At 50.3% G+C, this 27362-nt stretch overlaps 1 protein-coding gene and 1 pseudogene across 1 annotated transcript; both read left to right on the plus strand.

Annotated features, from left to right (window-relative positions):
- ZNF862 (zinc finger protein 862) lies at positions 1-27354 on the plus strand. Its single transcript, XM_011365517.2, has 9 exons — positions 1-67; positions 169-512; positions 5745-5856; positions 7222-7326; positions 8601-9277; positions 10716-10872; positions 21455-21547; positions 22299-24410; positions 25962-27354. The coding sequence occupies exons 1-9, from the start codon at positions 1-3 to the stop codon at positions 26135-26137; spliced, it is 3843 nt and encodes a 1280-aa protein (XP_011363819.2). The 3' UTR covers positions 26138-27354.
- LOC111743362 lies at positions 13450-13568 on the plus strand (annotated as a pseudogene).
- Positions 27355-27362: the final 8 nt, after the last annotated feature.

Genomic DNA, 27362 nt, shown 5'->3' on the forward strand with positions numbered 1-27362 from the left:
ATGACACTGGCCCTGAAAATGCGAAGGAAACAGGCGCAAGAACAGGGACTCTCGTCGCCCAAGCAGAGCACGTTGCCCTCACCGCGGAGCCCGGAGAGAGCGTCGCGAGGCCGTTGCCTGGGACGAAGGCGGGAAGGACAGAGAGCGAGCGGCTCGGTGTCCAATCAGAACCCCGCATTCCGGGAGCCAATGGCCGCCTCGAGAGCCGCCTGGCGAGGCCCGACCACGCTTCCCGTGATGCCCCGGGCCGCGGGCAGGCGGCTGCCGTAAAGCGGGTCACTCGGCACGACGCTGGCGCCCCTGCGAGCCCCTGCGAGCCGCTCCGGGCCGCGGGCGCGCTGCCGCCCCCCAGCCGCTGGGGCGCCCTCCCCTCCCGCGGCCGGGTCCCCAAGGCGGTCGCAGCAGCGGCTCCCTCAGGCCGGGCCGCGGGGGGAGGGGGCGGCCTGGAGGCGGTGGCGGGGTCAGCACGGGCCACCGAAAGCAGGGCCATGGAGCCCAGGGAGTCGGGGAAGGTAGGCCTGGAAGGGCCCTGGGGCCGCCCTTCCCCTCCGGTAGGTCCCCCTGATCCGGGTTCCGGCGAGGCGGGCGGTGCGGGCGGAGTCCCCGCGGATGAGCCAGCCTTGCAGGGGAGGACTCGCCCGCTCGCTCGCCCGCCGCGTCTTCCTCCGCTCTCGGGCCGCTGCCTCTGGGCGGGTGGCGCAGGGAGGAGCGGACACACCCGCTTCGCGTCCCGCGCGGCCTCCCGGCTCCCCTCCCGCTCCTTCTGGCCAAGCCACCCCTGCCGAGTGGCCGCTCGGGCGATGCTGGGGGTGGGTGACCCGCTCAGTATAGTGATGCAAAAGTGCTCCCTGTTTTCCCACAACAGCTTCGACGTTTTGAAGAGACGCAGCTTGTTTTAAGGCTTTCAGGCTGGATTAGATGCCACTGGGACCCAAGGGGTAGGGACCACCGAGAGGCAGGGTGAGGGCTTGGACCTGCCTAGATCCCTCTTCCCAGGAAAGGGCTTTTTTTTTTTTTCTTAAAGGCATCTGACATATTTCTTGCCAACTTCTGTTTCTAGCCATTCTACTTAATGGAGTATCTGAGTATTGCTTAGAAGTATATTCCATAAACTTGATTTAGGCTTTGGGCAGGAGCTTGTGAGTTGGAAGAAAAGGTGGGAAAAGGTGCTTGAAGGCAGAGGTAAATGGGTTTGACAGGATTGCTGGAGCTCTGAGGCAGTGTCAGTAAAGACCAGCCTGGCTGTAGGCACTTGACTCAGAGGCTGCAACCACTTGAGACTAAGATCATTTTGCTGCCAGTTCTTGAGGATTGTTTCTTCTTCCGCGCAGAGGGAATTAACCTCAACAAACGTTTCTGAGTGCCGAGTCCCTCCTTTTAAAAAAGATTTGTCGTTCATTTAATAAACATTTGCGATCTGTGATTTACATTGAGCGAGATGCTGGAAATACACGAACAAACATGAAATGACCACTTTCCTCAAGGAGCTCTCCGGTGATTTTCACTTCAGTAACTTGGCCAAGCCTGGAAGGGTTGCCTCACAAAAAAAAAGGATAATGAGGTTATTTTGATGTAGTTTTTCCTGAAAAGATTGGGAAGGAGGCCGAATTACAAAAGAAGTTATTCTTTGCTTAAGCATCTCTTCCATACTCCCTCCCCTCCACAAGCTACAAGTAATGCATTTTCCAGATGAAGTAACCTACAGAGTAAATAATCCAAGACAATAAAGCTCAACAGAACCTAACTAAAGAAAGACTGAAGGTGAACTGTATGCCAGCCTTGTGTTAAGCACTATATAGAGAAAAGAAAAGGAAATGGGCTTAACCCTCAGGTAATATCCCCCAGTTAGTTTAGATTGAACCCAATTTTGAATGAGGGGGAGCAAAATGTAGTGGGAAGGATTATAAACCGTCGGCATCGAAAATTGGAATTAGTGATTCGAAGTTGATTTACAACCTATTATGTTCAGTTGTAGGCTTTCTTGGCCTTTAGGGGGAGAAGAGAAATACAAACATTTTGGGAGGTAGAGGAGGAATTTGATATCCACATTAATTGAGGACCCCGGGGGCTGGAAATTTCACTCTTGGTTTTGATTGCAAAAAATCTCAAAAAGATGCTCACCAAGTGTATCAGTTTTCTAACCTAGGAAATGAGAACATCATCCACAGATGAAATAAAATGATTGCAAAACAAACTGGCAGTGTTAGATGTGTTGCAAACAAGGGACAAAACAGGCCTGGGTGGAATAGCTGTGCTATCGTAAAGCTCCATTCCCAATATCACAGTTTCGGCTCAAAGCTGGGAAACTGAGGGTTCACTTGATGGAGTGGCTTGGTCTATCGGAATTGTCCTTTGGGGCTATTTTGTGATATTACATAAAAGCATTCTTGACCCATTAGATTGAGTGTGGAGTGTCTTGCCTGTCATTGGCAGAATAATGGATAAAAGTCAGACTTTCTCCCATTATCCTGTTTTATTTTTCTAGCCTTTATCACTATACAAAATTCTCACATTTATTTATTTACATGTGTGCTGACTCTGCTCTTGGCTACATCCCCAGCTAGAACAGCGAAGCAGTACCTGGCATTTAATAAGGTCTGAGAAAGCATTTTTTTGAATGAATGACTCCTAAAATAACATCAGTCCGGGAGCCCTTTGGCTACAAGGTGCGGGCACTATGAAGAACACCGTGGTCCGACACCTCATGTGCCCTCTGGGAGGCTACTGTTGGTGCTGCCAGAGAGTATTTATATGTATGTATGTATCACCTCAACGTTTCTTCTGGCTTCTGGCCCCCTCTGACTTTCCCACAGAAGCGATCCTTCCCTTCCCACTTCTCTCTGTACACAGTTCAGTTAGTGCATTTACATCATAGTTGTCTGTCACCTCTGCATAGATTTTAATCCTGAGAATAGAGATGATATCTTTGGTATCTTAGGATCACCAGGTACCAAGCACATAGAAATAAATAATAAATGTACGTTGAATGAAAAAAGATGAAATTAGTGCCTACAAAATACTTTAATGTGGGGAGAGGGGTGACGATCGTGAAGAGGGTTCTAAAATAAGCCAATCAGCACAGCTTCCTGAGCGCCAGGCTCCACGAGGGCTTTAAAGCCTTGCTTGCTCGGGAGGGAGAAACGCTGGGCTAGAGGGTGAGGGACCCCTCCAGAAGGAGGCGGAATGTGAATAGGAACTTGCCTGCGGGAGTGGGAGGAAATGGCTGAGTCAGACAACCTAAAGGAGGGTGTGTAGTAGGAGGAAAGGTACAAGGCGCGTTGAGTGAGTGCCCTCATACCTGGCTGTGGTAGACGTGGCAGGTGGCGGGATCCATAGAGCTGAGGTTAGGGAGGTGGGATAGGTTCAGACTGAGGGGGCCTGGTGCTGGGCCGAGAAGTCAGCTCTGCCCTCTAGACTGTGGGAAGCTCTAACGGAACGTCCAGAGAGATTCTTTGCTCTGTATGTAGGTGAGGAATTCCTGTTATTCAAGATTTGTGTTTTCTTTACATCGTAGTCAACTGGAATCAGAAGGCTCTTGCCATAACATTGGTTATGGCCGTCACTCTTGTTGGCGAGACACTTCATTATTCTCTAAACGTTCAGTCCTGGCCGTGCTCTTTAACCTTGTGGGGCCGGTAAGCTAAAGCGATGGGTCCATTGGCTTTCATTTTGTCCCCCTGGTCCCTGAGGAACAAAGGGTGAGTGGGTATGACAAAGCCCTGCTGTCCTTGGTCATGAGTTTTTTGACCTGCCGCAGTCGGAATAGCTTGCCCTCTAGGCCTGGTGTACAGTAATCCCGGGTCCTTCTCAGTGTAATCTCGAGGGTTCTTCCCCTTCCCCACGCTGGCTCCCGATGCCATGTCTTACGTGTATCCCTTTCCTGTCTGACTGCCATCTTGTCATGGAGCCCATCTTCCAGCAGGTTTTTGGAAATAAAATCACATTTTGCTTTTGAAAGACACTCTGAGAGCAAATAGTTATTTAAAACATACACATTTGGCAGCTTAATTTCATTTTTGTTTTTAAAACTGTTCATTCATACATAGTCATAGACAAAAGTCTGGAAGATCACATACCAAGTGTTTATGGTAATTCTTTTTTAATGAAGACTCGTGGGTGATTAAAACACTTGCTCCTTAGTTCAATGACCATGTATTGACATTAGAAAACTACTCATTATTTTTCAGATGTGCGATTCAATAGTGACTGATAAGAATTATCTGTATTTTTCTCAAGCTTCTACTTTGGACTTAAAATAGATCTTTCACGTGTTTGAAATTTGAGTATAAAGTTACAGGGCAACTTTAAACAAACGCGTTAGAACTTGGAAATGGAGATGAATGTGTCCCCCTCAGATTTGTCACTCTGGAAGGACTTAACACCAAGGATGCTGTTTCTCAAAATGTTATTTTTCTTTGGGGGGTGGGGAATTCGGTTTTTGTCGATCATTTTATTTTTTATTTCTTTGACTAGATGATAAATGTTCCTGGTGTAATATCTAAAGAGATAAAGCGAGCAATGTTTTCTGACTGTTTCTTTTTCTGATTAGTTCTTTCGTAACTGTTTGTTTCATGGCTGCAGCATCTGACCTCTCTGAGGCTATGATGATAGTTTTATTTTTGTAAGGTTCTCTATGTCGCCCCTCCATTTCCTCGGTTCCTCTCCTGCCCCCGACCCCAACCCCGTTAGAGCCTTTCCTCAGATGTCTGGAAGTCCAGTTGTTTGCTAACCTGTAACCGTGGAAAACCAAGACCCTAACGGGAAGCTCTGAGCGCTCAATGCGAGGGGCTTGTCATCTTACAGCCTGCTTGTTAGGGAATCTGGGGAGGCATTTTTTTGGCAAACAGGTTTCCCCCAGTTCTTATATTTTAGCCTCCCTGCCTTCACTCTCAGGCCAGAGGTTCCGGTGCTGCCAGATCCCAAGCCTTTGAGGAGTTAGCGGTATAAATTGAATTATTTCTCAGTTTGCTCACTGCTGGGAAGGATTGAGCTTTCTTGGATCTGCTCAACTGTTACTCTTCCATCTACTTTTCAGTATCCAAACTCGTATTGTTATTGCCCCCTCGTGTTCCCTATTCTGGTAGGTGTTTTGCTTTGGGGTTTTTTATGGGAGGGAGGGTGTCTTTTAAATGCACAGGGAGGAAGCAAAATTCGAAAAAAAAAAAAAAAGTATCTGTTGAGTCTGCCATCTTAGTCCAGAACGCCCCAAATCGTTTTCGGAACCGCGCTGCCCGTTTCTGGTTGGACTCAGCATTTTCACAAGATGAGTGGATCTAGTTCTCAGCTCTGACCGTCTTGATCATGGACTTCATTTGCAGACAGAGTTCTGAACGGCTTCTGACTGTTTCTAGGAATGAGATACATCTTCCTATGGGGAGATTTACCATGTTTAAGATTTTATGAAAACATGGCCATAAATGGTTGCCGAGGCCAAGAAGCATTGGGTCCCCTGGGAAGGCCGTGAGAAGCATTCAGGGAACGGGTTAGGCCGTTCCCGACTCAGCTGTCTTTATGACTCTCGTTCCACTGTGTGGCCCTTCCTAGGTAAATGAGCCTCGTTGCCACTGTGACTTGCACCCAGGTGGTGAGGGACAGGTGTAGTCTTGTATGTCAATTGACGGTGTCCCCTCCCCTAGTCTGATAGCTCTCGGAGTAGGGGTGCCCTCAGGTGGGTGTGAACGCCCGGGTGCAAGACTAACCTAAGGAAGAAGTTGGTGCTGAGCTGGTGTCATTTTTCCTTTTAGGCTCCTGTGACGTTTGATGACATCACAGTGTACTTGCTCCAGGAGGAATGGATGCTGCTGAGTCAGCAACAGAAGGAGATCTGTGGTTCTGACAGGCTGCTGGCACCGCTGGGTATGGGTTCCTGTTCCTGTCCCCTCTGCCTGAATCTAGATCCGCATCCCCAGCCAGATCCGACAGTGACTCACCCGAGAATTTTCTGTAATCCTACCATTTTGGGGGGGCATCTTTGCTCATCTGCTCAGTCCCGTATCTAATGATTCACTCGCCACCATTTTTCTTCCCCCTTTAAATTGGTGAAAAGAAGAGGGGAAATCGGGCTCATCGGGTTAGACCCTGGTGCCTTAGGGGACCCCAAGGTGCCAGGTGGGAAGCCCCGCCTGTGGTCTGTGCAGCTGCAAGGTGGATTCTGTTTCAGGCGCCCATAGGACACTGGACACAGAGACAGCGCCAGACACGGAGTCTGGAGCTCTGGTCTCAGCCCCAGCTCCACCGTGTGATACCGTGTGCCTTTGAGCAAAACCGTCAGCCTCTTTAAGCCCTGATTTCATTCTTTGAGGGGCTAAAACAACTTAAAACTTTGTACCCATGTAGGTATTTTTCATCTTTTTTATTTCCTGAATGTCCTTTCTCTGCTCTATGGGTCGACGCTCCGTACCGTGGATTGTGTTTCAACGCGTGTACACGCGTGTATACAGATTTTCTCATTTCAGTTTGGTGACCGCCCTGTCTTTTCTTCTTCTCATCTTGGTCCCTGTCTAAGGGTTATGAGAATGACAGTCTCGGCTCTCTGTGGACAGAGGGGTCATAGCTGGGCTGGGTCTTTTTCCTGTACTAAAAGCAGTTTGCAAACCACTGATTCTTCTGAACCAGAAGTTGCAAAGTAGCAGCTCATGCGCCAGATTTGGCCTGCAGATTTTTTTGGGGGGGCGGGGAGAGTAGGGGGTGGGATGGCTTTCATTACTTTTGTTTAAATAAATTGTCAATATTTAATCATGGGGAATTTTCACATAAAAATATGGATTTCTGGCCTCTCTTAGAAAATAGGACAATCTGGCAGGGCTGGCCCCGTGTTCCACGTGGTGGCCTCCGCCTGGAGTAGAGTAGCGGCTGTCCTGGTACATGGGTTTAAATCTTCTAGGATGCTATGGCCACCCACCCCCAACCTGGTTTCCTCAGTTGTATTATCAGTCGGGCCCCTCTTGGCCTTTGAGTTTGAGCTTCTGTTCTGAATCAGTAGTTTTCATACTGTTTTAGCCTTGAAGAGGGGCACAGAGCCTGGCTTTCACTTAGTCCTCCATTCTTTTAGGGACCTCACGGATATCTGCGTTTCTAAGCCCCTGTGCTAAACCACCAAGGTTTAGCTTCCTCCTTGACCAGTTATCCCACTGTGCCGAGAGGATGGCTCAGACAGATCTTCCATTACTGTTGGGATCTAGATCCGGGACCTCATAGTGCTTCTCTCTCTTTCTGACCCAGGAGCAACTCTCGCCAACCCAGAGCCGTTCTATAAGTTTGAGCGAGGGCCAGAACCATGGCTAGGCAGCATCCAGGGCCGGAGGCATCTCCTGGGCCACTACCCAGGTGAGTGGGGACCCCAGCTCCCACGTGAATCAAATCGCAGAACCTTATTCTCCCTGGTGATCTACTCAGATGGACCACACGGAGCCCCAGACTTCTTGATGCTGACTGGTTCGTTCTGTTGTGCGTGACTCTGTTAACAGCCCGCGCTCTTGGCTTTGGCTGTGGTTCTATAGCAAAGCCTGTTGCGTTCCTGGCCCCTGGGCCTCAGAACTCACACTGACGCAGAGGCAGTGGTCCCAGAGGAGCCCCAGAGGAGCTGGAGTTGTCCAAGCTGCGTTTCACCTTAGGAGCCAATAAAGAAATGTCTAGTTTAGCTTGAAGAAGAAAAATTTTCGTGAGGTCATGAGGGTTTTCATCTCTTTGAAGGGTTGTGGTATCAGAGAGGTTGTGTGTTTCTTAAGGGCTGAAGTAGCAGCCAGGCTGGAAGTTCCTCAAAGCTGGAATACAGCTTAAGAAAAACTCTCTGGGGACCAAAACTGTCTGCCAGGAGGTAGGACGCTCTCTCGTCCTATAGGTACTTGAGCAAAGTGCGGACAGATGCCTGTCTTCTGAGGACACTGGGGAAGTGTGGGATTGTAGCACAGGCATGCCTTGTTTTATTGCTCTTCACAGATACTGTTTTTTTTCCTTTCTTTTTTTTTACAAATCGGAGGTTCATGATAACTTCATGGCGCGAGTCTGTCAGTGCCATTTTCCCAAAAGGCTCTGGTGACAGTTGGCATTTTTTAGCAATAAAGTATTTTTTAAATTAAGGTATGTACTTTTTTTAGATATAATGCTATCGCACACTTAACAGAATGCAGCATAGTGTAAACATAGCTTTATATGCTCCGGGAAACCAAAAAAAGTGGGGTGTCTCGCTTTTTTGCGATATTCGTGTTATTGCTGTGGTCTGGGACCCGCAGCGTCTCCGAGCTCTGCCTGCACTTAGCTTTAATTATGGTTTTTTAACCCTGTCATTCTGCTAGGTCGACGTTCCTATCCATAAATACGTTTGAACTCCAGAGGATTATGCCACTGTCTTAGGTCACAGATGTCAGTTACAACGATACCCTTACGGCCAGGTGTTCTCTACGTTAAAAAAAAAAATCTTCTAGGTGAGGTCCAGTGGGTGTGGGGCAGTGGGGGGCCGATAAAAGAGAATTCGGGTAGAGGCCGTGTCACTTTTGAGTGTGCGATTTCCGGCTCCACATTTGACATATCTGAGAGCCTCCGTGAGTTGCAGAGGCTCCGTCAATAGGATTTCAGCGCAAATTCTCTCTTTTTCTCTCAAGGGAAAAAGATGGGCTACATAGAGGAAATGGGCGTGCACAGCCCAGCCAGAGAAGCTGGACCCTACCGGCCACCTCAGAAGAAAGCCTGCCTTCCCCACCTCAGGGCAGAGGGCAGCGCCACTGAGGAAGACTGCGCAGGAAAGAGCAGGAAGCCCCTGAAGCCCCGGTCCATCCAGAAGTCGTGGTTTGCGCAGTTCCCGTGGCTGGTCATGAGCGAGGAGCAGACGGCCCTGTTTTGCTACGCCTGCCGGGAATTCCCGTCCGTCAGGGACAGACGGTCCAGACTGATAGAAGGTTATACAGGCCCGTTCAAGGTGGAGACTCTCAAATACCATGCCAAGAGCAAAGCTCACCTGTTCTGCGTCGATGCCTTGGCAGCTCGGGACCCCGTCTGGGCATCCCGTTTCCAGGGCATCCGAGACGCCAGTCCAGAGCCCCTCTTCCCTGCTCAGTATCCCATCCTGTACCCCGCAGGGCCCCTGGGAGCCTATCGCAGCGTGGCCCAGCTCCCGCCCAGCTCACGAGCTGAAGTGGCGGGCCCTGGGCAGGACGGAGCAATTCCTGCGTCATATCTGGACTGCAGTTCCAATCTGAGGCGTAAAGAAATCGCTGATGACATCCACAACTCCTCAAACACTAGCGTTTTGTGTAATGACTCTGCTGAACCCTGCAGCCGGGTAATGTGTTTATGACGATTGATGTGCCCTCAGGGAGAGGGGAGGATTCCATAGTGTGAACAACATATACTGCATGATGAGGGTGGAAAAATTATATTAGTTACCTGCTGGTAACGTTATAATGTTATCATAAGCTAACGTGCTCATCATGTCCTAGGCACTGTTTTAAGCGCTTTACGTGTATTATTTCATTTATTTAAGATAATAGCCCTATTATGATCTCATTTTTTACAGAGAACAAAACCTAATTAGTGGGGCAAGATATCCTAACTTCCGATCTAAAGGGAACATCCAAATTCAGAACAGTAACCTTTAGTCAGAATCCAAAACAACCGAAGAACTTAATAACCCACAAGCACAAAAGCACCACAGAGCTCTGAAATAACCAAAGTGAAAACTTTCTTCTGCTTTAACTTTGGATCATGTAGCACTTTGAAATGCTGCAGAGTTTCTTCACGCACGTTCTTTCCTGTAGTGATTTTCATGCTGCTCTGAGGCTGGCAGAGCAGCCTGGTTAGACTCGTCCTGCTGGGAGAAAACGGACTCGGAGGGGCGACCCGTCCAGAGTCCAGGGGTTCTCGTGGCGGCAGCCTCCCCCCGCCCGCACGGCCCGTGGCTGCCAGCCTCGTGCTCTCCTTCCACTCCCTGCAGCACTGGAGGGTTCTAGAAGACTCTCGTTCTCGTCTTGGGTTTATTTTGTAATTTTCTGATTCTTTGGAAAGTTGGTTTGTGAGGAAACTGTTAACTGGAATCTTTGAGTAACTGGAACCTTCCCCATTCCTCATCATTTTATATAAGCAGGATTTTACTACACACCTGTTCGACGACCCCCCGCCCCCGCCCAGTGGCCTGAGGAGAGTAGCTCCGGGATCCCTCATACCTAGCATCAGAAGGCCCAGCTAAAGTTAGTTAGCTCGAGTTTTTCCAGAATCCAGAAAAGTGACGAGGCTCATTTCTTTTCATGTTCGTGTTCCTTCTAGTTTTCAGTATTAGAGGCCAGTAAACAGGCCCAACCTTTTATAATCTGAATCCTTTAGCAGTAAGGCATGCGTAAGCCTAGTCACATTTTCAGTCCTTTATATGACTCGCCATCCCAGTGGGAAATCCTAGCAGTTGTTCCTAGGACAGAGGTCACTGTTGTAGTCACATAAGAGTAGAGACACCCCTCAGGACTGTAGGGGGCGGGGCGCAGTCGTAAGGCTCTGCCAAGACGCCCGTTCTTTCAGCACGGTTTATATCCTCCCAGGAGACCCCATCCGGTGTTTACGCACTAACTCTGGGCCTCATGAATTTGCTCGTTTGACTTTCGATGGATAAATGAGTTTCTCGGGGTACACCCGAGCCTCTTGGTGAGCTTCCCAGGAGAAACAGGCCTTGAGTGTCACACCGGGTGACTGACGTAAGAGGCATGCTGAATGGCTGCCGCTCTTTGTTGCAGGACCCTTCCGGAGAGGGGCTGTTTGCGGAGGTTCCGGTGGCCTTCGAGGACGTGGCGGTGTATTTCACGCAGGAGGAGTGGGGCTCGCTAGACAAGCGGCAGAAGGAGCTGTACAGAGACGTGATGTGGATGAACTACGAGCTGCTGGCGTCCCTGGGTAAAAATTCACGTCGACCTTCGCTCACCCCCCTCGCGTGTCATGGGACACCCACAAGGGCAGCTGCGGCTCGTGGCCATGTTCCCGTTTCTGCCCTCTCCCTGCGCACACGCAGAGAGCGATTCTGTCTTCGCACCTCGGGACTCTGCCTGCTTTGGGGCAGTGGCATCATCCCTTCTTCGTCCACCATCTCGTTACCCATCCTCCAGCACATGTTTATTGAGTACCTACTATGTGCTGGATAAACACGAACGAGGCCAGGTCTCTGCTTTCAAGGGGCCAGCAGGTTCGTGAGAGAGACAGACGCTTTAATAAGAAACTAAAACAACACAGGCTCCACAAAAGAGGTTCGGGAAAGTTCCCTGGGGCCGCTGAAGGAGCGATTTAAGTTTGCCGGGCATTCGAGGGAGCGATCAGCAGGGTCTTCACTGAGTAGGAAATGTTTTAACTTAGTTGAAAAGCAGGTGGACAAGAAGGAGGAGGGGTGTCCAGACAGGACAGAGGGGACAGGCGAGCAAAGGCACAATGCCCTCCAGGTGGCTTGTGCCCTCCTCCGCTTTGCCTGCGCCCAGGCTGCTTCCTCTTGCCCAGGGGCCAGCAAGGGTTGCCAGTCTTGTCCTGGGTGTCACTAGACAGCGCTGGGGAATATGGCGGTCGTAACATTTATTACTGTCCCAGAAGAATGTCATCCCGCACCTGCTTCTCATCCTTCTCTTTGCCTCCATTTCCTGTCAGACGCCCAGGGTTCAGGCGGCGTCACGATGGGAAGACGCCTCTCATGTCATGAAGCTTTAGCTTTTCGTTTTTCACTAGCGTGCACGGCGACAGGAACCATGCAGAACTTAGGACTCCCAGCAGCGACCCGTCTCATGCCTTCTACGGAATGGGAAGTCAGATTCTTTGCGACTTAAATGGTGTCACATCCCCTGGCCTACACTGTCCTTTTGTGTGCAGCTAAGATATGGGTTATTTTCTAAACAGTCTTATTTTTGTCATTGTTTCGAATTTTTAAATGGCTCCCCGGACAATCAGAAATAATTGTCCGCACTGTAAATGATGGCTTATTTCGTGGTGATGGAGATTTGTGCTGAGGCCCTCGGCCCAGGGCAGCTGTGCAGAGCACACCCTTGAAGAGCGTCACTGTCCCCTACAGTGTTGGAAAGCAGGGGACGAGGGGGCAATCCACTTTTTAAAAATACACACCCACTTACAGGAAGGTGGCTCCTCCTTCAAGGCAGCGTGCCACAGGGATGCGCTTTGCCTGAGGCCCCTGTGGAAAGTTCGGGAGGGGGGTGGGTAACCAGTACTGAGTTGGCTCAAGGCTGACGCGGGCTGTCACGCCTGGCTTGGGTCCAGGCTTCGTGGTCTAGGCATTCAGCCATTTTCTTCTTAGCATTCAGAAGTTAGGAAGTGGGGAAACCTTAGCCCGCTGGGGGGATTAAGGGACAGTCCAGTCTTGGCTGAGTTTTGCTTGGATGGACGAAGAGTGTAATCAGAGGAAGGGCCACTGGTTTTGCCTGAGGGTTGCGGGCAGGAACGGGGGAGGCTTTGGCGGGGAGCGGGCTGTGTCTTCCGTGTCTGCGAGATGGAAGGGGTTCAGGAGTCCGGGACCCGGGTTGCGTGTGTGCGGTTGCCTTTCGTTGCTGTAGTTAGGTCTCCGGCTGTTCCAGCCATTTCCGATTTAAACTGTGTTCCGTGTTTGAGCTGTAAGAGCATTTCCAGGAGCCTTGGCGTTGTGTTCACGCAAGGACAAACTCGGAGGGGCGCCCTTCCCAGGACGCGTCCCCGGCCACGAGAGACTTCTGGCTGTGGTTCTGTCCCCACGGCCATTTTTCCAGGCTTGGGAAGATCAGTTTGGAAGTTCCCTTCTGTCTGACTTGTTCTGAGGGGAACAAAAAGAAAAGGTTTGGGGCAACATTTCGGCCACAGCTTCAGAGGTGTGATCAGGGTGCAGAACTCCTGGGTCCGGCGTGGAGGTGCGAGGGACAGTCACGGGTGGCCAGTCCCCAAGGGGGATGGGACCAAGGCAGACAGATTCGGAGATATTCAGTCTCCTGTGTTTTCAGTTATTCTTTAAAAATATTTCTTCATCGTTACGTGTTTTCTAAATCAAAATGGTTTTTAAATTAAATTTATTGGGGCGACATTAATAAAATTTTATAGGTTTTAATCAAAGTAGTTTTAATAAGACATAATAACAACAACAACAAATCAGGCTTCTTTCCCACCTTCCTCTGTTGCTGAATCCTCCTCCCCAAATCTTTTAGCCATTTATTCTCGTAAGTTGCCTCATCATTTCTGAGAAATACACGTAGACGTTATTTTTGAGAGAGAACGTCAGTCAGATGTGCTCATAAAAGACCTTCATTCTTTTCCTTTGCTTGTTCGGATCAGCTCTGAGGGGCTTTTCTCGCCTTTTAGGTTGTCAAAAGAAAATGCGAAGAGCTTTACTCGATATGAGTATTTTATTGATCAAAAAACAAACCGCTGGACGTGGTTCCCTAGTGTAGCGGTTAGCACGTCTGCTTTACACGCAGAATGTCCTGGGTTCGCTCCCCAGTGGAGCCACGGACCATGGTCTACGGCCATGTCACCCTGAACAAGCCCGATCCCGTCCGATCTGGGAAGCTAAGCAGGGTCGGGCCTGGTTAGTACTTGGATGGGAGACCACCTAGGAAGACCAGGAGCTGTAGGCATAAAAAATAATAAATGAAAAAAAAAGAGAAACAAATAAACTGCTCAGGAACAGGGAGACTTCAAAGCCCAAGTGGGTAAAGGCTTGGCTCTCAGCAGTTACAGCTCACTTTGTAAAGCATGACTGAGGAAGTACATACTTTATTTTAAAAAATGCGATTGGTTACTAGAAATTTACATTCTTTTTAGGATAGTGGCACTGTGTAAGTTTCGTCGCGTGTAGTTGATTGGCTAGGAAGCTGTAAGGTCACGATGACATGAAGAAAACTTGCATTTTAAGGTCAGAGTCAGCATTTCAGAGCAGTCCGTTTGGATTTGGTTCTGTGGTTACGAGTGTTCGGTGCAGGGACGTCGCAAACCATCGCTTCTGTTTTGCTTTCTATGTAGTGGTGAAATCTAGGGTAGGGCCCATGACTTTCTTCCCACACTCAAGTAACAGAAAACCCTCTTTTCAGTCACGTTATTGATTGAGTTTCAATTAATGAAATGTCCAGTTTAGTACTCTTAAAAAATGTCCTGATCGGAAGGAGGAGTCGGGGAAGATGGAGTCGGAAGCTCCAGGAATCTGCCTTCCACCTCGACAGCAATTGCGCTGGCAGAATCTGTCTGGTGTAACTGTTTTGGACTCTGGAGTCCCTTGAAGGCTTGCGACTTCCAGGGGAAGTCTCGAGTGCTGAATTTTGGTTGGTTTCAGCCCTTAGCACAGTCGCAGCTACATGGCAGGCTGCTGTGGGTTCCTGGAGCAGCTTGCACACAGCGTGTGGGAGCCAGAGTGGGCAAAGGACCCTGTCCTCCAAATAAGGTTGCAAGAGACAAAGAAGAACATTATATGTTAATAAAAGGTTCCCACAGCAAGAAGATACAACAATTATAAACAATAACGTACCTAGTGACAGATTATCAAAATATATGCGCAAAACGTACAGGGCTGAAGGAAGAAATAGACAGTTCTGCAATAATTGTTGGAGACTTCAATGCCCCACTACAATAATGGATAGAAGACAAATTAGGAATTGAGGACTCGAGTAACCCAATAAACCCACTAGATCTAACAGATACATATAGAACATTCCACCCAGCAACAGCAAACCAGTTCTTCTCAAGTGCACATAGGACGTTTTCCAGGATGGACCATCTGTTAGGCCAAAACAGTCTTAGAAAAGAACAAAGTTGGGGGACTTGTACTTCTCGATTTCAAAACTTACCACAAAGTAATCAAAACAGTGTGGTACAGCATAAAGACAGACATGTAGACAAATGGAATAGAATAGAGAGCCCAGAGATGTACCCTCAAGTATGTGGTCAAATGATTTTTGACAGGGTGCCAAAACCATTTGATGGGGAAAAGGTCATCTTTTCAACAAATGGTACTGGAGAAAATGGATGTCTACATGCAAAGGAATAAAGTTCAACCTTTATCTAACACTATATAAAAGTTAACTCAAAATGTATGAAAACCTAAATTTAAGATAAATACTCCGAGAAGAAAAGACAGGACAAAAGCCTTCATGACATTGGATTTGGCAGTGGGTTCTGGGATATGATGCCAAAGCATAAGTAACAAAAGAAAAAAACAGACAAATTGAATTTTATGAAATTTTAAAATTTTTGTACATTGAAAGACACTATCAACAGAGTAAAAAGGCAGCTCACAGAATGGAAGAAAATAAAATATTTGCAGATCATATACCTGATAAGGGATTAATATCCAGAATATATAGAGAACTCCTAAAACTCAGCAACAATAAAACCAAATAACCTGATTTTAAAAATGGACAAAGGACTTGAATAGACATTTCTCCAAAGATATACAAATGGCCAATAAGCATATGATAAATGCCCAACTTCACTTACATTAGGAAAATGCAAATCAAAAGTACCCTGAGATACCGCCTTACACCCATTAGGATGGCTACTAGCCAAAAAATAGAAAATGACGTGTGTCGGTGATGTGGAGAAGTCAGAATCCTCAAGCACTGTTGAGGACAATGTAAAGTGATGTAGCCACTGCGGACACAGGATGGCAGTTCCTCAAAAAATTAAAAATAGAATTACCGGATGATACAACAATTCCACATCTTGATTTATGCCCCAAATAATTGAAATCAGGTTGTTGAAGAGACATTTAAACACCAACGTTCATAACAGCATTATTCACAATAGCTAAAACATGGGAGTAACCAAAACGTCCATCTGCAGGTGAGCAGGTAAACATAACGGGGTCTGGCCATCCCAGAGGATGTTATTTTAGCCTTAAAAAGGAAGGGAGTTCTGTAGGACGCTACAACCTGGATGGACCTTGAGGACATTCTGCTAAGTGAAATAAGCCAGTCACAAAAAGACAGTTTCTGTACGAGTCCACTTACACGAGGTACTTAGCTGTCGGATCCATAGAGACGGAGAGTAGGATGGTGGTTGCCAGGTTCTTGGCTGGGAGGAGCGGGGAGGTTATTTTTTAATGGTGTAGAGTTTCATTTTTACAAGATGAAAAGCGTTCTGGAGACGGATGGTGGTGGTTGTACAGCATGATGAATGTATTTCATATCTCTGCGCCGTACACTTAAAAATGGTTAAAATGGTAAAGTTTGTGTTACATGTTTTTACCACAGTAAAAACAAAACAAAACAAAACAAAACAAAACAAAACAAAACACCTGAAAAAAATGTCCTGATAAATAAAGACAAAGAAGAGCTGACAAACTGTTCCAGATTAAAGGGGACGAAAGGCAAGCCAGCCAGGCACAGCGCAGTGCAGGGCATGCTCCTGGATGAGGTGGTGGCCTGGGAAAGATACATAGATGGCTGTACAGGACATTTCGAGACAGTTGAAGAAACTTAGTTGTAGACTGTGGATTAGATAACAGTATATCAATGTTAAGTTTTCTGACTTCGATCATTATGCTTTGGTTATATAAGACGTGCTAGTTTTCATTGGCCACACAATCAATCACAAACTTAGTGCTGTAAAACACCCTTTATTGTCTCACATTTGTAGGTCAGAAGTCCACACGGGCTCCCCTGGTTCTCTGCTTAGGGTCTCACATGGCTGGCAGAATCCAGTTCTTTGCGGTTGTAGGACTGAGGTTCCTGTTTTCTCACTGGCTGTGGACCATGGATTATTCTCAGCTCCTGGAGGCCGCCTCGGGTCTGTTCCACGTGGCTTTCTCCATCCTCAGCCAGCAACAAGGTGAATCCTGCTGTTTTGAAGCTCTGGCTTCCTCTGCTTTTAAAGGGCTGATGTGATTAGGGTAGGTCCCTCAGGTGACCTATCTTTTGCCATGTAATGTAACATAAACATGAGTGTAATATGGTGTCCACAGATTTCACCCACACTCCAAGGGGCAGGGATCAGGCAAGGGTCAGGGGTCACTGGAGCTCCCGTTAGAATTCTGCCTACCCAGAAAGAGAATGTCCTTTTTCTTGAGTAATACACGGAAGTATTTAGGGATAAAGGGGGAATGAAAACAATTTACTCTCATTGGTTCAGAAAATTATATGTTATTTATATGTTATTATATATAGATGGTCCCCGACTTATGATGGCTTGACTTAGGATTTTCCGACTTTACGGTGGTGTAAAAGTGATATACATTTAGTAGAAACTATACTTCAAATTTTGAATTTTGATCTTTTCCTGGGCTAACAATGTGCAGTACAACAATCTCTCATGATGCTGGCGGCGAGCTGTACCTCCCAGTGAGCCACCGATCGTGAGGGTCAGCAAGTGACACGCGGCAGTGTACTGCATCACCAGTGTCTTCTGGACACTGTGTTCTGAGCTCAGCTGTCACTCATGAGCATGACAAAGTAAATGATCGGAGCTCCTTGCATTATCATCAAAACTTTGATACCAAAGTTGCACAAAAACAAAACGAGACCGAGTCCAGCCCTTGGGTAGAAGTTACAGCTCTGGACTTCACTTAAAGCTGAAGCTGCTCGTCTCTCCCGCCTCAGCCTGCAGTCTCCCTACCCCCAGCTTGTCCAGGACGTCTGCCGCCTCCTGGGTGGGGGCGCTGGCAGGTGGGTGGGGAGGAGACGTACAAGCAAGGTTTTACCCGGCACCCACATAAGCTGATACTGGTCACTTGTAGCTGGGGTAGTTGACGGCCGATTCTCCAGGTGTGTTTGTAGGTCTTGTGCCCCCCTGTCCCCAACACCGGAGACCTCTCACTGCTGTTCCCTTTCCGTGGGTAAATGTCTGCTCTGGCAGTCACCCTGTATGGGCTCTTTGGGGAGCATCACCCCTAGACAGTCATCTGAAGAGGCTCTTTCAGTGGCTCAGGTCTCTTTTCCGTCACTATGGGGCCCACCCCTTCAGGGACCACGGAAGACACACCCTTTGCTCCACCAAACCCTGGGAATGTAGGCTCTTCCCAGCATGGTCACCTTGAAGGGGCCTGTTTGTCAGTTTCTGCCTTCAGGCTTTTTGGGGCCTCGGTTCATGGGCAACCCCACAGTACTGGGAGGTACAGGTCAGGTGTTCATTCCCAAGAGGCTGAAGGTCAGGGGAAAGTAGCCCCCCCACACCTTGGTAGTGTGTAGGAGGGGCTCACAATGCACTTGACAGCTCTTTCCGGAAGAATCACTAACACCATGGTCCCGACCTCTTCGCTCCCAGTGCTTCGACTCCCCCTTCGTGGCGTGCGCCCAGGGTCTTAGCCACCCTCTTTCCAAGTCAGGCCTCTGTGTCTAGCATTGGGTTAGGGGATAGTTGGCTCCTATTTGGGGAGCCCTTCAGCCAAAACAGGCAGACAGAATCCCACTTTAATATCCCATTACATATGTTTATTGCTCTTCCTGATTTATTGATTTTAGATATTATCTATTGATCCTACTGTGGAAGATGAAGACACAGCCCTCTTACGCCATCCCAGGCCCCCACTTCCCTCCACCCTCTCAGAACAGGTATATCACACTTTTTGGTTAGCTCAATGTAAACTGTTTGCCTGATGATGTGTATGTATGATTTACTTCTGATCGAAGTGGCATATTATGATGGTTTCGTCTTTGTTGTAGGATTTTCCCCACTGGAATAGAATTCGATCCTGTTTTCTATTTTGCTAGTTTTCTGTGCTCTCACAGCTCTTCTCAGACTCGCCGGTGGAATTTCACAGCTCCTTTGAAGAGTCTTCCACACGTTCAGACCCCTGCGACTTACCCGTTTCACTCTCTTTCTGGAGACTTCCGTCGCGGGTCTTCCGTTCATCTGCTCTGAATGATTTAATCTCCAGGCTGCTGTACAGCGGTGGCTGCAGACTTTCATTTGTCTTTTTTCTACTTCCCGGATCTATCTCTTCTTTTGGGTTTGTATCTTCACTTTGTTGGAGCGCAGCTTCTAGTAACCCCAAGGAAAGGTACATGGGGAGATTTTTTTTTTTAAGACTCTGCATATCCAAAAATACCCCATTCTGCCCTCACAATTGATAAGTTGGTTGGGTATAGAATTCCAGGTTGGAAATATTTTTCCTGAGCATTTTTAAAGCATTGCTTTTTGGTTTTCCAGGTGCTGTTGAGAAGTCTGAATGCTGTTGTATTCCTAAATCTTTGAACACAACCTATTTTTCTACTCTGAAGGGTTTTAAGATCTGTTCCACTGTTCTGATGTGTTTAATGACACGGGTGTCTTTTGACCTTTTGTTCTGGGTATCTGGTGCTTCCTCTCCGTGTGGAAACTCATATTTTACAGTTTGGGGAACCATTCTTGTATTATTTCTTCCTATATATTTTCTCTCTTCTTCTAAAAAGTCCTGTTAGTTAGATATTAGGCCACCTAAGTCGAATATATATTTTTGTTTTCTTTCTTTTTTTCCCCTATTTTCTGCTTCTGTCTTTTTCGTTCTACTTTCTTGGAGATTTCCTCAATTTTATTTTCTAACAATCCTATTTAATTTTAAAAAAAATTTTTCCTGTTGTGTTTTAAATCGAAGCGCCTTTATTGCTGTTTCCATGGATGGCTGTCATAGCTTTTTTCTCTGGGAATATGAACTCTAGTCTGTTCTGCTCCTTGCATTATCTCTACTTTCCCCCATCCTTTCTCTTACTTGTTTTACGTTAGAGGCTTGTCTTAAATAAATATCATTAGGTTCATTCATATTTAAGAGTTAAGCCTTAAAAAAGCTGGCCGGAAGCTCCGCGTGCATGGTTGGGACTCATTAAAGGGTAGATAGGTTTCACTGTAAGGTGACCAGCTATGAACCTGGATGTCTCATTGAAGAGCCTACAAAAGTCGGTCTCCATAGGTGTTTGGGGGGGAGGAGCCGGCGAGGTGGGACAATTCAGTGTCTCCAAAGAAAAGTCTCCCAGCGTACTGCTTGGAGAGCAGAAGCCGAGCCCGTGGTCTTGGACCGAGTGATGCGCCTTCCAGAGCATCGACTGTCTCCCTCTCTGTGTCTCGCAGTCCTTCTTCATCCTTCACTGTCACCACTACCCCGGGGGCTGGACCTTTCTGGTTAAGTTTTCTGTAGACTCAATCTCTTCTCCACCTCGAATGAGAGGACCCGGAGTGGAGTCGGTCTCTGCAGACTTTGAGCCCGTCCCATGTCCACCTGTCCCTTACCCACCACCTTCTACCCAACCTGGGGCCTCCGGGTCCTGCATCCTCTGGGGATTCTGTGGCCAAATTCACTTTCCCCCCTTCACCCCCTCTGCAGGCGTTTGGCGTTCAGCTCTGTTAGTTCCTTCGCTCTGATCTTCTTTACTTTTTCCAAAAATATATTAATATTTCTAGTCCAGTGTTTCTCTTGGGCTCATGCTTTGTTTTAAGAAGGATACATGTTTAGTCTACCATGCTTTCATACTTTATTATTATATTTTTATTAGTAATAAATATGTAGATATATACACTCACATATAATAAATACATATATTCAAGTGATCCAAAAGATGAATAGTGAAAATAATCTCCCTTTTACCTTGTCCTTTGGTCCTCCCCAGAAGCAAAGCACTCACAGTTACCAGTTGCTCGTATGTCCTTCCAAAGGAAGCTTACACACACGTTCACACAGACACATACAAAAGCAGATGAGTGGATGCTACTGGATTTTATTTTAAATCAAGAAAGCGATTTCTTTGCATATCCCTGAGGAATATTTATATTTTATTTTTATTTATTTATTTTTTTAGTATGTATGTATGTATGAATGTATGTCTGTATTTTTGACTTAAAACAACAGAAATGTGTTCTTTCGCGGTTCTGGGAGATGGAAGTCCAAAATCAAGGTGTCGGCAGGGCCATGTTCCCTCTGAGACCCTGCGTAGAGCCCTCCCTTGCCTTTTCCTAGCCTCCGGTGGTAGCCGTCCGTCCTTGGTATTCCTCGAACGCATCATTCTAACCTCTGCCTTGTAGCCATGGTCTCCTTGTGTTTGTCTTTGTGGGAATATTCATATTTTAAATAAAGGGCAGTGCTTACCCCAAAGACTTAAATCTCTTCAGGTGCCCCTTAAAATAACCCGTGTAGTTAGCCACCTGCACCGAGGCCAGGCGCGGGTGTCCCCGAGGGGCGCGTGGACGGGAATGGTTGTTGGTGGCACTCTTCCCCTGCTCATCGCGCTTTCTGCATCATCCCTACCTTCCGTCTTTCTGTTTTATCCCCTGCGTTTTTTCCTGTTTTTCCCCCTTTCTCCTCTAGAGGCTTGTGGCTGACTCATGGCTCGCGTGGCTGGCCCTGGGGCCGAGGGAGTTATTTATGCTGGGCCAAGGCGCGCACTCCAATGTGGCCACCGCTTGGGTTTTAAGATTTAGTCGGCACCCTAGATGAGTACTCCTTCGTACCTGTGCCCTGGCTGAGGCCTCCCTGAGTATTTCGGGTACCACGAGTAGCTTCAGGCACGTCACTCGACTTGATGGTCCACGGCAGTGACACCAGTACGACTCTTTGTCCCTGCAACAGGGCCTGCTGCTGCCAAACCCGACTTGATCTCAAAACTGGAGCGCAGAGCTGCGCCCTGGATCAAGGACACACGCGGGCCGAAGTGGGGGAAAGGTGAGTCTCGACCTACTGGGTTCTGAAGGGCACGTCCGGGGGCCGTTGTGGCTGTGGCAAGTCACACGATGTTAGTTCAGCCACACTTAGCCCGAGCTATTCTTCTGTCAGGCCCCAGGTAGACAGATGACCAAGTGACGAACCCTACCCTCGGAGCGCAGGACAGCGGGACAGCGTGGCGAAAACAAGGGGCTTTGGGGAGCAGAGGTGCTAAAGGGACCTGGGGTAGAGCCGGTGGGAGGAGTGTGCGGTGGACGCTGGTCGTGAGGGACCACGTGACCCACAGGCCCGTGAGTCTCCTCCCTCCGGTTTTCAGTGACAGCGTCGCTGGTCGGGTCTGTGAGAGTGAGTCACTTTGCGTAACTCATTGGCCGGGAGCTGCTGTGACTCCATCTGCCGCTCTCTTCTCTCGAAGGCTCCTAAGGACTAACGCGTGCGTAACCGCATTTCTTTGTGGTGCCTCGCAAGAGGATTCGAGCCACTGTTTACCCAGCAGCATCTACTAAGCTTATCAGCTGAGAGGCCGTTGTGTGGCTGGAAAGGGGGAGGCTGGCTAAAGAGCCCACAGGGATTTGCAGACAACCCTGAGGGAGCCAGGTCGACTTCACAGGTTAATAGTGTTTTCTAGAAGGGTGGGTTACATTCGTCTCCGCCCTGCATAAGGGACGCCCATTGAACTGGGTGTCTCAGCTGATAGGAGACGGCAGAGCTCCAGGCAGCAAAACCAAGCGCGGTTCGATTTGCTCCAAAGGGAAAAGGAAGACGGTGGCTGCCAGAGCAGCAGACGCGCGGGCCCGGGCTGGAGAAGCTGCATCGCCTCCAGCTCCTACGGAGACGTGTTCCCCCTACTGCGGTCCCGGCCTTTGTGAAGTAGAAGCAGGTGGGCCCAGGAAAATCAAGAGGACGTACAGGCCCCGCTCGATTCAGAGGTCGTGGTTTGGGCAGTTCCCATGGCTGGTCATCGACCCAGAGGAGACCAAGCTCTTCTGCTCGGCTTGCAAAGAAAGACCGAGTCTCCATGACAAATCATCACGGTTGGTCCGAGGTTACACGGGGCCTTTTAAAGTGGAGACTTTGAAATACCACGAAGTCAGCAAAGCACACAAGCTCTGCGTCAACACTGTCGAAATCAAGGAAGACGCCCCTCAGGCCGCCCTGCTCCCAGACATCTCCAGTGACCTGATGGCGAACATGGAGCACTTTTTCAACGCCGCCTACTCCATCGCCTACCACTCGAGGCCCCTGAACGACTTTGAGAAGATCCTGCAGCTCCTCCAAAGCACTGGGACCATGATTTTGGGCAAGTACCGAAATCGCACCGCGTGCACACAGTTCATCAAATACATCTCCGAGACCCTGAAGAAAGAGATCCTCGAGGACGTACGGGACTCCCCGTGCGTGAGCCTGTTGCTGGACAGCTCCACAGACGCCTCCGACCAGGCTTGTGTGGGGATTTACATCCGCTACTTTAAGGGGCCAGAGGTGAAAGAGTCTTACATCACGCTGGCCCCGCTCTACAGTGAGACGGTGGACGGGTACTTCGAGACCATCATCTCTGCCCTGGATGAACTGGACATCCCTTTCCGGAAGCCCGGTTGGGTGGTGGGCCTGGGCACTGATGGCTCAACCATGCTGAGCCGCAGGGGAGGCCTCGTGGAAAAGCTCCGGGAGCTCGTCCCGCAGCTGCTGCCCGTGCACTGCGTGGCCCACCGGCTGCCCCTGGCCGTGGTGGACGCGTGTGGCGGCATCGACCTGGTGAAGAAGTGTGACCGGCACATGCGAACCGTCTTCAAGTTTTATCAGTCCTCGAACAAAAGGCTGAACGAGCTGCAGGAGGGGGCGGCTCCCCTGGAGCAGGAGATCACCCGCCTGAAGGACCTGAACACCGTCACGTGGGTGGCCAGCAAGAGACGCACGCTGAACGCGCTCGTCGTGAGCTGGCCCGCCCTGGCTCGGCACCTCCAGAGTGTGGCGGAAGCGGGGGGCCAGGTCGGGCACAGGGCCAAGGGCATGCTGAAGCTGATGAAGAGCTTCCACTTCGTCAAGTTCTGCCACTTCCTCTTGGACTTCCTGAGCGTCTACAGGCCTTTGTCTGAGGTGTGCCAGAAAGAGATCGTGCTGATCACGGAGGTGAACTCCACGCTGGGGCGGGCCTATGTCGCGCTGGAGACCCTCCGTCACCAGGCAGGGCCCAAAGAGGAGGAGTTCAATGCCGCCTTCAAGGACGGGCAGCTCCACGGCATCTTCCTGGACAGAGTGGAGATGGCAGAACAGAGGTTCCAGGCAGACAGGGAGAGGACGATCCAGACGGGGATTGAGTACCTCCGGCAGAGGTTCGATGTGGACCGTCCCCCCCAGCTCAGGAACATGGAGGTGTTCGACACCATGGCCTGGCCAAGCGGGCTCGAACTGGCCAGTTTTGGGGATGATGATATTCTTGCCCTCGCCAGGTACTTTGAGCTCTCCCTCCCACCAGGGTTCAGCGAGGAGGCACTGCTGGAGGAATGGCTGGGCCTCAAAGCCGTCACCAGGAACTTGCCGTTCTCCATGCTGTGTAAGACCGCCCTGGCCCAGCACCGCCGCTTCCCCGTGCTGAGCAGGCTGGTGGCAGTGGTGGCCTGCGTGCCCATCTCCACCTCCTGCTGTGAGCGGGGATTCAGTGCCATGAACCGGATCAGGACCGATGAGAGGACCAAGCTCTCTAACGAGGTGATCAACATGCTCATGATGACAGCAGTGAACGGCGTGGCGGTCACAGAGTACGACCCCCAACCCGCCATCCAGCACTGGTACCTGACCTCCTCGGGCCGGCGCTTCAGCCACGTCTGCACCTGCGCCCCAGGGCCTCCCCGCTCCCACGCAAGTAAGTACGCACGGCCGAGGGCCTGACACGGGGACAAGGAGGGACTCTCTCTTCCCAGTCCCACGTCGAGCTCGAAGGCTGGCGGTCTGGTAGAGGCAGCCAGCGAGGGGCTTGGGCGGAGGTATCCTTTGAGCTTCTGCAGTGTGCCCCACTGTCTGCCAGACCAGTGGCTGCTTGAGACGTGACACCTGCCCCCAAGGAGCTTAGGATGCAGCTGGAGAGGCCAGATGCACACGCTGCAGGCACAGGGCAGGCACAGGGCGCACACGCGGCAGGCACAGGGCACAGCACTAAGAGCGTGGATTCTGGAGCTGGGCGCTCGGTTCACATTCTAGCTCCACCACTAACTTGCGTTTGACCTCGTGCTTCAGTTTTCATTTGTAAAGTGAATTAATGCGTGTAAAGGGCTTAGAATGATGCCTGATGAGTCATGTCAGCCGCACTCCTTAAATGCTAACACTACTGGAAATTCCTAGGGGACTGGAAAAGTTGGGGCCATGGCATCACATCCTAAGCGGGGCCGCGTAGACTGAGGTTTGGAGAGGAACGGGGTCAGTGCCAGTCAGAGGGCGGTGAGACTGTGGGGGCGGTCCAGGCGGCAGCATCGGTGAGGGTGCTGCCTCCCGGCCTGGCGGGCAGGACCGGGGCTGGGGTGTGGGGGGAGTTACGTCATACGGAGGGCGACTTACCGAAAGTCTGAAGCATGAAATTGTTATAAGTAGACACTGAAAATGAGGGAGAACACGGTGGTCTTCGAGGTTCTGCAGCCAGTCACACTTCACTGCAGAGGCAGAGCGCTGATTTGGCCCTCGTGACATCTTCTAGCTGGTCTCCTTCCTGTCGCTCTGCTCACTTTTCCCTCCGAGTCTGTGGTCCTCAGCAGGGGACTGGGTCTCAGGGCTGACAGAGGCTGCGTAGGAGCAGGGTGGCCCTGGTCCTGCAGCTGGGAGTGGGGAGGGGGCGCAGAGAAGTAAAGAGAGGAAGCGCCAAGATAGGGAGCTGAGACAGGGAGCCCTTCACCCCAGCACTTGTTGAGTTGGTGTCCTCGTCCAGCCACCAGGGCGGGGGCGGAAAAGAAAGAGATGCTCTCAGCTGTGCCCTTTCCTAAGTTGTTCTTCGGGGGACGGTGGCACTGGTATGTCTCAGGCAAATAGCGAACACTGCCAGAGCTTACATGCCAAAGCCCTCCTCCCCAGGCGGGCCTTCTAGCCTCGCACTGTTGACATTTGGGGCCAGATAAATCTTTGTGAGGGCGCATCCTGTGCGTGGTGGGCCCTTGAGCAGCATCCCTGGCCTCCACCCATTCCGTGCCCACTGGACATGGGTAACACCCTCCCCATTGCCCAGTGTCCCCTAGGGGGCAGATTGCCCCGGGGGAGTTCCAGTGTCCTAGGGTGGGAGTAGATCAGGCTGCAGCCCTAGTCCTGTCTCCTCTGTGCTGCTTCATTTCCCACTGAATAAGCCTTGGGGCGCAGGTGGCTGTGGGAAGGGGATCGTCGTCTGATCTGTTTTCCCCTGGGTCTGATGGCGCCTTCTCTCTCCTCCCTCGAGGGGCAGAGCTCAGGAAGGAGGAGACGGGAGCGCTCTGTGTGGAGGGGGCCGTGCCCCAGAAGCCGCCCATTCCATCCTCCGCGGAACTGGTGGAGATCCTGAAGGACTGCAGCACGGACCCTCCGGACAGACTCCTGTACCCCCACACCAGCCAGGACGCCCCCAAGCTGCCCTGATAAGGCTCTGCAGGAGCAGGAACCCCAGGGGTTGCCTTGGAGACGCACGCTGTGCTGCCCCCTGGTGGTCATGCTGATAGGCTCGGCAGATCCTGGGCTGCCCTAGAATCTTCCTTTGGTGGGGACTTTCTAAGCCCCAGGAAGTGGGCAGTGACAAGGTAGTTGTGCCCACATCCCAGAGAGGCGGGGTAGTCAGGAGGGCACTGCCTATTTACCACGGCCCCTGCCTAAGCAGAGCAGGGACCGCACAGCACTTAAATATGCAGAAAGGTTCTTATCTCAAGTTCACTTTCAAGGTGCTTCAGGAAATAATCCCATCATGAAAGATTTCACTGCATGTTCTGGTGGCAAGAAGACTTTTCTGAAGTGGGAGAGACCGTCGCGGGTAGGGGCCTAAAGGAGCACCCCAGCCCCCTGGAAAAGGTGGAGAGTCTTCCGGGGATGCTGCCCACGGCCTCAGTGGCCTGGGGAAAGCACGGAGTGAGGGGCAGAGGATGACCAGGCTCCAGGGACAGCTGGCCTGGCTCTGGGATCTGTCACCCTGGCTCCGTGGCAGAAGCAGGGATACCCCAACTTCAGAGGGGAGACTGGCGTCAGAGGATTTCTCTACCTTCTACCAGGGCCTTCCTTTAGGATGAGACACACAAAAGCCCTGCCCGGGGTGCAACGGAGAGGGCTGTCCGATGCGCCCCCCAGTCACACCACTTGTGTTCGACCTGCGTTGTGCTCAGCCAGCTTCCTAAGGAGTGGACGGGACCAAGTTGCCCTCCGGAAGCTGGGACCTGGCCCCAGCTCTCACGCAGGCAGTGGTTCAACCACGATTAAGCCTTCCTCTTCGCCATGCCTCAGTTTCCTCTCGAGGCGGCAGCAGAGAGTCCAAGTGCCTGCTGGCTCCCAGCCTGCCACAGGACTGTTAAATGACAGTACCTCCATCTCCCTGAAACTCAGGCCTCAGCCCTTTGTCTTCATCCCCTGCCACCCACGTCTCTTGTGGGAAGAGTTGTTCCCTAGACATGCCATGGGCGTGACAGTCTAGTCCACTCTTCCCATGGTTGCTCTGGGGACAGCCTGGTGCTCCCTAGGGTGCTTGTGAAATATGCTCCACCCAGACCTGCTCACTCAGACCCCTGGGGCTGGGGCTCAGTGCCTGGCTGTTTCCAGCAAGAGCCCCAGGAACTCCATGGACCCGCTCAAGGCACAGAAGGGCGTCCCTCACCTTCCCGGC

The sequence above is a fragment of the Pteropus vampyrus genome, unplaced genomic scaffold (genome assembly GCF_000151845.1).
Source record: "Pteropus vampyrus isolate Shadow unplaced genomic scaffold, Pvam_2.0 Scaffold112, whole genome shotgun sequence".
NCBI lineage: Eukaryota > Metazoa > Chordata > Mammalia > Chiroptera > Pteropodidae > Pteropus > Pteropus vampyrus.

What these genes read in the sequence shown, in the direction of transcription:
- ZNF862 (XM_011365517.2), top strand. Translation starts at nt 1, where the DNA reads ATGACACTGGCCCTGAAAATGCGAAGGAAACAGGCGCAAGAACAGGGA. An exon ending in CAGGCTGCTGGCACCGCTGG is followed by an intron (nt 5,857 to 7,221) that starts GTATGGGTTCCT and finishes TTTCTGACCCAG; the next exon opens with GAGCAACTCTCGCCAACCCA. An exon ending in GCCTCCCCGCTCCCACGCAA is followed by an intron (nt 24,411 to 25,961) that starts GTAAGTACGCAC and finishes TCCTCCCTCGAG; the next exon opens with GGGCAGAGCTCAGGAAGGAG.